At 36.5% G+C, this 12851-nt stretch overlaps 1 protein-coding gene across 1 annotated transcript in view; it reads left to right on the top strand.

Annotated features, from left to right (window-relative positions):
* The first annotated feature begins 549 nt into the window (after positions 1-549).
* Positions 550-12851, top strand: part of LOC107921472 (uncharacterized) — a 29594-nt gene continuing 17292 nt past the window's right edge. Inside the window, exons 1-3 of the mRNA XM_041084759.1 lie at positions 550-720; positions 810-879; positions 1031-1413. Coding sequence (XP_040940693.1) covers positions 550-720; positions 810-879; positions 1031-1413 — 624 coding nt within the window. The remainder of the gene's footprint in view (positions 721-809; positions 880-1030; positions 1414-12851) is intronic.

Here is a 12851-nt window from a genome sequence, read left to right on the forward strand (position 1 = left end):
CTAAAGGATTATGACTGTACGATTGAATAGCACCCTGGCAAAGTGAATGTGGTAGCCGACGCGTTGAGTCGTAGGGCTAAGTCAGGCCTGAGGGCTATGCTCGCCCGTTTAAGCTTGTTGGATGATGGTAGCTTGTTAGTTGAGATTCAAGTAAAGCCGGTGTAGGTCAAGCAAATAAAGAGTAAGAAATTAGTGGATGAGACTTTGAGTGCTCATTTTAAACAAGTAGAGAGTGGGGAGACATCGAACTTTGGGATAAATAGTGAAGGAGTATTGTGTTTCCGTAGGAGGATGTGTATACCAAAGGACGATGGTCTAAGGCAGTCCATTCTGCAAGAAGCACATATTGGTCTCTACGCAATGCATCCTGGTGGAAACAAGATGTATCAAAATTTGCATGAGCTTTATTGGTGGCCTGGACTTAAGCGCGAGGTTATGGAGTTCGTAGGTAAATGCTTGGTTTGTCAAAAGGTGAAGGCGGAACATTAGTTGCCTTCGGGGTTGCTTCAGCCAGTAAAGATTCCACTCTAGAAGTGGGAAAGGATTACTATGGACTTTGTTAGTAGGCTACCCTTAACGCTTACTAAGAAAGACTCGATATGGGTTATAGTGTATCGGTTAACCAAGTCTACTCATTTTGTACCGCTTCGCACTGACTACTCGCTGCAAAAGCTGGCTAGGCTGTATGTGGCGGAGATTGCAAGATTGCATGGAGTGCCAGTATCCATAATATCTTATAGGGACCCACGTTTCACTTCGCAATTTTGGAAGAAGCTGTATGAGGCGTTGGGTACTAGGTTGAACTTCAGCACGGCATTCCACCCTCAAACTGGTGGGCGGTCAGAAAGGGTGATCCAAGTGTTGGAAGATATGTTAAGGGTATGCGTGATTGAGTTTCGAGGTAGTTAGGAGGACTATTTACCATTAACTGAATTCGCGTACAATAACAGTTATCAAGCAAGTATTGGGATGGCTCCATCCGAGGCACTATAGTATGGGCGAAGGTGTCGAACTCTAGCATGTTGGACAGAGTTGGGCGAACGAAGAGTTTTGGGCCCTGAGTTAGTAGCAGATACAGAGGATAAGGTAAGATTGATACGAGATCGGTTGAAGGAGGCCTCAGATAGGCAGAATTCGTATGCTGACCTTAAGCGTCGTGAAATAGAGTATGCAGTGGGTGACTTAGTTTTTCTGAAGGTCTCTCCGTGGAAGAAAGTGTTAAAGTTTGGACGAAAGGGGACGCTAAGCCCAAGGTTCGTTGGGCCATATCGGGTTCTAAGGCAGATTGAGCCAGTCGCTTATCAACTAGAATTACCTCCTGAACTGAGCCAGATCCATGACGTGTTCCATGTTTCCATGCTGAGACGGTATCGCTCGGATCCTTCACATGTCGTGGCTATTGAGGAAATCGAGGTCAGGCCAGACCTAACTTTCAAGGAAGAGCCCATACAAAAAATTGGTCGAGATGTCAAAGAACTGAGAAAGAAGTTCGTTCCATTAGTCAAAGTGCTTTGGCAGAATCACAAGGCTGAGGAGGCTACTTGGGAACCTGAGGAAGCGATGCGATGCCAATATTCTCAACTGTTTGAATCAGGTAAAATTTCAAGGACGAAATTTCTTTTAGGGGGCAGAGTTGTAACGCCCAAAAAAATCCCGAAACCCAAAAATCTCGAAATCTTGAACTTTCTATGTTTTCAATTTGATAAAAATTATGGTTTATATTCCTAGCCAAGTGATAATTATAGTAGGTCTTAATTAAGGTTTGAGTTCATACCTAGGGGTAAATGAAATTATAGTTTGATAATTAAAAGAACCTTGTTGGCAAGTAGTTGGGCTTTTAAATAAAGATAAGGGAAAATAGCATCAAAACAAGCCTTGTGGAGGAGTGGCTAAGTGACGCCACTTAGAGTGTAGGGAGGTGGCTTTAATAGCTAGCAAGGAGGTCCAAGGTTCGAATCCTAGCTTAGTGTTTTTAGAAGTTTAATTTTGGCCTTCTAGAAGGTTGGAAGTGGAGTGGAAATGGACTCCAAGGGAAGTGTTCAGGAGAGAAATCTGAGGAAAGGATCAATTGGTTATCAGGGAGAAAAACAAGCAGATAAAAAATGAGGAGCAAGTGGAGCTGAAATGGGGGCTTAGGCTTGAGGAGTTCGACCATAAGGGTTATAAATAGGTGCCAAATGCAAGGGTATGAGGCTAATGCCGAAATCTTTTTCTCACCTTGTTGCCAGAAACCCTCTTCCCTAAAAGTCGAAAACCCTTTTGTTTTCTTCCTTTTCTTTCTACCGATTTCTCCAAAAGCCGAAAACCCTTGTTCTCCTTTTTATTTTTCCTTGTGTCGATTTCTTTGTTTCAATTTTGGGTTTAGCGGATTCTTCTTCCTCTCTCCCTTGGTGTTGAATAAGCAATTGTTGCAATTCAAATCTCTAGAGTCGAATACTCTTTGACCAAATCTAATGGAATTAGTATCGGATCTCGGATCTTAGCTCATTGCCGAATTGCTCCTTAGGTGTTGCGGTATTGATCTAGGGAGTACGTGATCAAGGAAAGCTATTAAGGATTGGTTTTCAATGTTGGTGACTAAGGGAATCGTGGCACGTTTGCTTACCAGGTGTGTACATACACTGCACACACACTATGAATCGACAAATGCCGAAATGCCGAAATGCCAAAAAGCCGAAATGCCGAAAAGCCGAAGGTTTGGCTACGGTAGTCTTGCGAGTGTGCGAACACTCGTAAGGGGAAGACCAATAGGTTGCCTGAGACCCACGGGCGATTCCGTGGACTTGGGTTGTGATTTGGCCATACGGGCCAGAATCGGCTAAATGGGCCCGATGGGCTGTTGGGCCCATAATAGGCAAAAACTGATATTGATGCTATGTGATAGGAATTTGTATGTGAGCATGAATATGAATGTGACTGGGCCTAACGGACCATATAAATGTAATTTGGGCCTAATGGGCCATATACAGGTGATTTGGGCCTAATAGGCCATACGAATATGATTGGGCCTAATGGGCCAGATACACGTATGTGAATTTGTTTGGGCTTTTGAAGGGGTTTTGGGCCTAGTATATGATAACTACATAAGCCTTAATTAATATATTGTGACCGTGGATAAGTTAATGGGTTAAGGTGTGGCAACGGGTATATGCCTGTCTAGGATTGGATCTAGGGAAACCTTGGCACTTAAGCAGTCTTAATGACCCACCTCCTCTTCTCTGGAATCCCACCTGGTGCATAGTATTCGTTCATCTTAGCTTGCGGGACTTGTTAACTGGTCAAGGTAAGTGAAAACCATAATTAAGAGAAAATTACTAAAATGCCCCTAAGGGCGAAAATGACCAAAATACCCCTAGGGGTTGAATGTAAGTTTTATGGATGTGACAGGCATACATATGATGTTCTGCTTAGGTTGCATATGGGGTGGGAACTATGGAACGGAGGAAGTATATGAGGATCGCACGGTTGCTTGACAATCGTGGATCCACCGACGGCTTTTAAAGCCCAATATGTAAATGAAGGTAGTTCTGTAACCGGGCTACCATTGGTGTGTGGGCTGGGTGGGTCGATATTTATATCCCCACATGGTGTGGCAGGGGACGGAGCTGGTGTGTAGCGGATGGATAATTTGGATGGGTTTCTATTGCATGTTTGATGATTTTTCTTTGAATGCTTGTTTTTCATCGAGGGTTGTACACACTGAGTTTGCGAAAACTCACCCCCTCTTTTATTTTATTTTCAGGTGATGCTCAGTAGAAGGTTCGATGTTTGGAGGGACTCTGGGTGGTCAGCTAGCAAGATAATTCAGGCTTGGTTTTTTTTTAAGCATTTAAGTTTTTATTTTTTTTAGTGTGTTCAGACCAGAGAGTAATAAGGTTTTAATTATGTTGTTATTACTTGAATTATTATTATTATTATTATTATTATTATTATTATTATTATTATTATCATCATTGTAATCACGAGAGGTTGAACATGGATTTCTTAAATTATAATATGTTTTCTACGTTTCCGCAACTAATTTTTTTAAAAAAAAATCAAATGTTTTAAACAAGGCTTTCGTAACAGAAAGGTTTTTTTAGTTAATTAGGGTTTCTTTTATTTTAAGAAGGGTTTTCGATGAAAACATGGTTTTCGCTAAAACACTTCAATATGACACACCAGATTCGGCCATAGCGTCTAGGCTGGGTTTGGGGTGTTATAGCTTGCTTACATACCTGCAACATCTCACTTAACACATGAGTACTCTTTCATAATACAGGCATATTGCCAATCATGTCATAAAGTGTCACAAGCATAACTGAAAACTTATCACTTACTTAATACTTGATAATCTCAATTACTTACAATCTCAATATTAAATAAGTCTTAAATGCATACCTATACTCTTTCTTCATGTTCTCACCTTGTCGTTTCTTTGGCTTACTCTTTGGATTACTCGGGAACCTTTTCCTTTTTGAACTTACCATTGCCATGTCTTGACATGATCTTACGTGGTATCCTTGCCTTATGAACTCACCAATGCCATGCCTTGGCATGGTCTTACATGGGACCTTTTCCTTATAGTAACTCATCAATGCCATGTCTTGACATGGTCTTACATGATTTCCTTGCCTTATAGAACTTATCAATGTCATGCCTTGGCATGGTCTTATATGATATCCTTATCTTACCAAATGCCATGCTCCAAACATGGTCTTACATGGTATCCTTGTCTTACCAAATGCCATGTTCCAAACATGGTCTTACATGGTATCCTTGTCTTAGTGCCAATGCCACATCTTGAAGTGGTCTTACATGGAGTCCTTAATCAATGCCGATGCCATGTCTTGACATGGTCTTACACAGAATCCTTGCCTTACCAATGCCATGTCTTGACATGGTCTTACATGGTATCCTTAACCGTCAATTCCTCTTTAAATGCCATGTTATGAACAGGGACTTTTCCGTCCGTTCTTCCTTAATTTCCATGGTACAACCATGGACTTTGAGATATCAATGCCTTGTCAAGTCATAGTTGAAACATACTTGCTCAAATTCTCAAGGTTAGTTGCATAACTCAATAATAACAATACTAATAACAATAATTGCATAATAATAAAATGCTACTCAACTTACATACTTACATTCTCAATCTCATCATATCATCAACTTAACTTATTCTCATCAAACTATGCTAGTCAATACTTTCTTGTTATCGTACAAAGCCATAATACAAAATATGGTCTTACATATAAATTATACAAGTTGTCTTTCCAATTTCGAATTATTATCGAACATTAATCATTATATCTGAAACTCAATACTAAATTATTTATGGCCAAAATATCAATCTATCATTCAAATATGCATAATTAAATGCTTATTAAACATATGAACTTACCTCGATACCAAAATGACCATTTTACCAACTTCCCTGATTTTCAGTTTTTCTCCTGTTCTAGGTCCAAATCTCACTTTCCGGGATCTAAAACATCATATTTCACTTATTTAATTAATGTACTATTCAAAACATTCCCTAACTCAAACTTTGGAAAAATTACAATTTTACCCTAAACCTTTGTAGAATTATGATTTTGCCCCTAGGTTCAGAAATTAAAATTTATCCATTTTTTGTATGTTTTATGACACGATGAATTTTTTCCCTTCTATGGCAACATCAAATTCCCACTCTATCATGTGCTTATGAACATTAGGTATTTTTACCGATTATGTCGTTTTACTCGTTTTCACTTAAAATCGCTTAGAAAAAGTTGTTTAACATAATTTCAAGCTTCATATTCTACCATAAAACATAAAAATAAACACATTTAACCTATGGGTATTTTTCCAAATATGAACCCTAGCATGATTATTGCTAGAATAAGCTAAACCAAGTTATCGGAACTCCAAAAATGTAAAAAAACATTAAAAACGAGGCTAGAACTGACTTACTATTGAGCTCGAACCCTAACCATGGCTTCCCCCATGCTATATCCGACCTCCATGAAGAAGATGGACCAATTTTGGCTTTATTTTCCCTTTTTAATTATTTTAATTACTAAATGACCAAAATGCCCTTAAATGCTTTTCTTTCAACTTTGTCCTATTCTTGCCCATTTTTGTCCAAACTTCAATATAATGGTCTAATTGCTAAATAAGCACCTCCACTTTAAGAACCCATTTCAATTAAATCCTCTTTATTAATTGGAACACACATTTTGCTAATTTTTCAATTTAGTCCTAATTATCAAATTAGGCACTTATACATAAAATTTCGTCATGAAATTTTCACGCAATTATTCAATCAATGAATAAACCTTAAACCTTAATCAGAATAATTTTTTTGACCTCAGATTCGTGGTTTCGCAACCACTATTCCGTTTAGGCCCTATTTCGGGATGTTACAGGCTTATTATTTTCATATGGACTTACTAAGTGTAAAGCTTACTCCCTCATTTTCATTTCTTTAGTGTTTTCAGGTTAGCTCGAGGTTGGATATCGTCGGAGGCAGTATCACACTATCAAGCCATCACCTTTGAAGTGTTAACATGTATAAGTTAAGCGTACACAAGTGAGTGGCATGTATAGGGACTTACTTTTTATGATAGATGTTATTATGATTAGCCAAATGTATTGGTATATATTGATTTATTGTATATAGCCATGAGATGTGGCTTATAATGGTTATGGCTTGTAAGCCTGTTTATCCATGCTATGCTCGTAAGCTTATTTATCCATGCTATGTGTTAATACCTTGTGATGTGATTATGCTTATTAATATGAATGGGTAGTATATGGCATATGCACATGATGAATGCCCTAGGACTATACGAGGTGGTCATGGCCATGGAATAAATGTGTGGCATGGTAATAAGTTGATAATGATTGAACATGAAAATTGTTGATTAAGTAGAGATTAAGTGTTGGGTAAAATATTATGGTTAATTGTTAAAAATGGTCATCAATATGATAAGACTATTGAGCGTGAACTGGTAAGCCCAACTTGGTGTAACATGAGTATATGTGATAAACACATGTATGACAACATGCAAATGCTTTAATTGAATGTTACTAAAGGATGATTAACCATTAAATTGATGTTATAATTTGTTCCTATGACGTGTTTAAGTATGGGAGAGAATTAAAAGACAACAAAAGGCTTGGAAAATAGCCTAAGTGTTGGCCACACGGGCAGAGACTCGGCCATGTGTCTCAGCCGTGTAGAGGACACGGCCTAGTACATGGGCGTGTGGCTTGGCCATGTGGTTCATTTTGCAAGATGACGCCATAGTCAGAGAGTTACACGGCTTGAGGACACGGGCGTGTCCCTGTGTCCACACGGGCGTGTGAGTCTGCTTCATGGAAAAAATTTTATAAATTTTCCCGAACTTTCCAAAGTTTTCGATTTAGTCCCAAACCGCCTTTAATGTATGTTTAGAGCCTCGGTAGCTCATGTAAGGGACATTATGCATGTTATTAAATGTTTCTATCTTAAATGAAATTTTATGGCCCGGTTTTATAAAATGGTGTACGTTTAAGTTCGGTAACGCCTCGAACCCTGTCCCGGCAACGGATACGGGTAAGGGGTGTTACGCACAAAGAGCTATGTAACGGGAGCTCCATATGGCTATATATCGGAAAGTTTAAGCAAGCAATATCGAGAAGCTCCAGAGATCCATATAACAGGATGCTCATAAAGAGCTGCGGTATGTCCGCAACATATGCAGGATCACTACCGATCATATAACAGGACGCTTACAAAGAGCTACGGTATGTCCGCAACACATGCAGGATCACTATCGATCAGGATGCTCGTAGGAACCATATAACGAGAAGCTCAAGAGGGTTAATAACAGGAAGCTCGTAAGAGCTATGGTGTGTCCGCAACATATGCAGGACTACAACCAACACTGGAAATCCTATATCCATCGAATTTTTATTCAAATGGGACTTATCATTTATCGGGCATTTTCGGATATGTATTCAATTTCATATGCATGAAAACTACATAATTCTCATACACAACATTCAATTCAAGCATATAAATGTACAAATTTAGTTACATAAACTTACCTCAATAAATGTTCGTATACGTAAAATTTACTAATCCGACACTTTCTCTTTTCCTCGTTCTAACTCTTAATTTTGTCTATCTGGATCTATACGATTAAATTTAACATTAATTTAATACAATTCATACTCAATTCAGTCCAATTCACATCTTAGGAAAAATTACCGTTTTGCCCCTAAACTTTTAATTAATGATGATTTCGTCCCTAGGCTCGGAAAATTAAATTCATGCAATTTAATCATTATTCCAAGCCTAGCCGAATTTTACATGTAACATTTACAGCCCATGTTTTTCATAAAAATTCAAAATTTTCCATGAATTTTACAACTTTATAATTTAGTCCTAAAATTATAATTTCATCAAAAATCACTTTACAAAAGTTGTTTTTCTATCAACAACCTTTCATTTTCTACATAAGTTTCAAAATTTCAGCATACTAATCCATGGAAAAATCCTAGTACTTTGATAACTTTACAAATTAGTCCTCGAGATAGCTAAATTAAGCTATTAAAATCTCGGAAACATGAAAATTACTAAAAACAGGACTTGAATACTTACCCAATTTCGCCAAAATAGCTTGCTTGAGCTCAATTTCTCTTAGCTAGGGTTTCCATATTTATTTTGGAAAGATGATGATAAAATGATGGTATTTTTATTTTTTAATCATTTATCATCTTTTAAATTTTCACTTTCCAATTTCATCCTTTTCTTTATTTTATTTTCCATGGATGAATCATCATCCTTAACCACTAGGCATTTTTAAATGGTCTATTTACCATATAAGGACCTCCACTTTAAATTTCTATAGCTATTTAATCCCTTTAGCTATTAGAACTCAACTTTTGCACTTTGGGCAATTTGGTCCTTTATCAAATTAGACATGTAACCGGTAAAATTTCTTTACGAAATTTTCATATAACATTTCCATCATACTATAGACCATAAAATTAAATTAAATTAAATTTCCCTTCCAGAAATGGATTTGTGGTGCTGAAACCACTATTCCAATTTTATCGAAAATGAGCTATTACATACTACTCTATTAAACATTTCTCCTTATAGTTCCTTAATTGTTCCTATTACAGATGGTTGTATAAACAAAACACTCTTGGTTCACCTATTCTATATGCCAATATGGGCTTTTTTGGGTGAACACTTCTTCACCTATCATTTTTCTATATAATTATTCGCCTAAGGCTTATACACTCTTACCATTATTCTTTGACTAGTCGTACCTAACTTAGCTATAAGTTTCGTTCCTTCAGAATACGTTAGACTAAGGCGTCACTAACACACTCAGAAAGCAACTTATACATAATCCAACCCTAATGTTGGACAACTTAAAACTATCCTCTTAGGCCTTATTACTATTGACTATATTCCAAACTTTCAGAACTTCACCCAAAGGCGTACTCGTAAACTTTTATTTCTTAAATGAATCCATCACTTCCTTTATTCAGAACTCATTCTAAAAATGTTTCTTCTAAAAGAAAGTCTAAATACTAGGGCTTCTCCAGGCAGGATGTTACATCCAATATCACACTCACGCTTATACGACTAGAATCAGATATGTGATTTACTTCCAAAAGTCAAAGGTGGTCCAAGTTGTTAGCAATCGAACCATCAACACAAGAACAATATACAAGATGTTAATATTGAAGAAGAACAATGTCCTACACTACTACTACATTCAGCCATTAACAAAAAGATAAGAATGAAGAGATAAATTATACCCAATATCATCCCATACTTATGTTACTCCTTATCCAAATATTTGTTGAATCAACCAATCAAAAGGAGAGCAAAGATAAATCGAAGAAATAGTTTATATAAAATGATCTATTTGGGAAAAAACAATAAAATTCCAGCAAGGTTTTATCAAAATAAAAAATATATTAAGGTGGAAGTGGCGAGTTTTTTAGAAGAGAAAATAAAAATAGGAAAAATGGTGGTCATGGTAGTGGTCCAGCGGTACTGTGGTAGTGGTGTGGTTAACTAATGGTGGTGGAAAGTGGAGGAGGGTGGAGCAAAAGAAGTGAAATGGTGGCTTAAAGAAGAAGAAAATGGAAGAGAAATGAGGAGCAATTGAGGAATTAGGCAAGAGAGAATGAGAGTAACAAAATGAAAAAAAATGTGAGAATGGTGGCTATTTTGGTGGGATAGGTAGTTCAAGCTAGACAAGGAAGGAAAATTGGCAAGTGGGTGGAACATAAGAGTCAAAAGCGGATCATGAAAGGAATAAATGGGAATGATTTAAGGGTTGACCCCCAATCATCTCTTCCTTTCATTTGGGACGGCTTCTAGATGGATTGACCAAGAGAATAGTTGAAACTTTTAAAATTATATATGCCAAGGGGATCTGAACTTGGGTCACTTGAGAAACTCTACACAACTCCTTACTACTTAAATGTTAGGCCAATTCACTTGCTTGTTAACACTCCTACAACATTTTTTTAAAAATATGGCGTGAAACTTACTAAGGTTTGAAGCAGAATTGCACCAAATAGAAAATAATGTGAGGGAAAGGATCCAAACTCAAGTCTTCAAGGACAGATCCACCATTACTTAATCACTAGACTAGATACTTATTTATTATCAAATACGCAAAGACAACCTTTAAAAAAATTAGGGTGTGACCACTCTCGATTCACTAACCCGATTTTTGGAGTATGACAACTAATTTTTAAATGAACTACATTAATATTATATAATTCAAATTTAAAAAAATACATACATTCGCTTCCAATCGTTGTTCTAATAGAAGCCATATATCTTAAAGCTCATCTGGTAGTCCCACGTGACTCGGTCCATGGTTCCACCTATTGAAATAATATGTTAACACAATAATTTAAATTTTAAATAATTTTATTATTGTAAATATATTATCTAATGAATTTTCCCTTGTTACAAGTGGGAATGCATAAGGGTAGTCCGCTTGATGACATAAAAATGGCAGCTGGTATCGCACCCATGATTGTATTAGTAGCATGCAACCACCAATTTTGATTTTTTATGGTTCTGTCACCCGACACATCTTCCAGTACAACCTTGCCAACATGGCTGACCCCCAACTAAGTTTTCTCGCTTCTCTAAAGTTGACAAGTTTTAGAAGCCACCTTAAATGAACAAGATTTCATGACTTATCGGCCATTAAGAAACCCCCGATAATTATAAGAATGTATGCCCGAGCACGTTGTTCTCTTTGGACTTCAGTACAATCCTCATCGAGCCTACCAAAATTTCTTTTTAACCAATTCAGATCTATCCAGGCTCCATAAATCGTTTTCTAGAACACTCCCCAAAAGTTGCTCGCATATGCCTCTCCAATCGACTACATGAACTGGCCTAGTCACTACCGACCCATCCACTTATAACCCAAGCTATAAATGCATGTCCTCTAGAGTGATATACACTCGTCGTATGAAATGTGTGCGTCTCAGGTCTCCACCTTTCCACCAATGTACTTACAAGTGTGGGGTCCAATTTACACCCCCGACCAAGACCACATGCAAAAATCTGGCATCCTTCAAGTAAGGTTCAATTAGGGGTGAAGGAGGAGTAGGAAGATTACGAGTGTACATATCTAAAATTTGATCTTCTACCTATATATAAAAAAAATACAAAGTATTAAATTCCAATATAACAAGAAAATATTTAAATTAAATTACATTAAATATAATAAAAAAATCTTACCATTTGTAATTGAGTGACAGAAATGTGCTTGCCATCCAAACAAATTAGAGATTGTGCCATTGTTAATTTTTGAAAATACAAAATAAATTGTAATAGAAAAACTATTTCATGAAAATCTTAAGACAATTTAATAAAATAAAAAAAAGTTAGTTGGGAGATAAATAAATTATGAGTGAGAAATGAAAAGGGAATTGAGAGAAATTTGAGAGATATTTGAGAATGTGAGAGAAAGTTGAGATTGAATTGAAGTAAAAAAAATGAAATTGAGGGTATATAGAAAATAATATATGGCTATTGGGGGGTGAGGGGTCGTTGGGGAAAATAGTTGTCTGGGTGAGTAACCGTTGAGGGGAAACGCTTCCAACTGGAAGCGTTTTTAGCTTATGTGGCGAAAGCGCTTCCAGTTGGAAGCGTTTTCCTACAAATACGCTAAAAGCACTTCCAGCCAGAATCGCTTTTTTGCAAATCAGCTAAAAACGCTTCCAGTTGGAAGCGTTTTCGTAAAATCGGTCTAGTCTCGTAATTTTTCAAAAAAATGGCCGAATCTGGTAATTTTTCTAACTTTTGACATTTTTAGGTTATTTCACTCTTGTATGAGTGAGTATATATAACCTTCAATTACCTTAAATTTTCAATTCATTCATGATTTTAAAATAAAAATATACATGTTTTATCAATTGAGTCTTAGTTCGATTGGTATAGGTATTATTGTCAATGCAAGAGAATGTGAATTCGAGTATGCTGTAACGTGTTATCCCCCTATTTATGGATTGGAAATAAACTATTTCTTTTACAAATATTTATAATTGCATTATTTTTTTAATATATTTCATTTGCTCTCTCCTAAATTTTCCATCTCCAAACTCAGTAAGATTTTTATCTTTTATCTTTAATTCAATTTCTTTTTGTTTTTTTAAATAGGTTCTCAACTAATTTTTTATTGATTAATTTTTATCATCAATTGCGTGTTTAAATTCATTCAATTTTATTAATTAAATTGTAAATCTTATTCAAATTTTTATTTCAAATTCCGAGGTAGGAGAAGCAGTCTCATAATACTATGATTCAAACTATTTCAAAAACTTATAAATATTATAAAATACAA

The sequence above is a fragment of the Gossypium hirsutum genome, chromosome A13, assembly GCF_007990345.1.
Source record: "Gossypium hirsutum isolate 1008001.06 chromosome A13, Gossypium_hirsutum_v2.1, whole genome shotgun sequence".
Classification (NCBI taxonomy): Eukaryota; Viridiplantae; Streptophyta; class Magnoliopsida; order Malvales; family Malvaceae; genus Gossypium; species Gossypium hirsutum.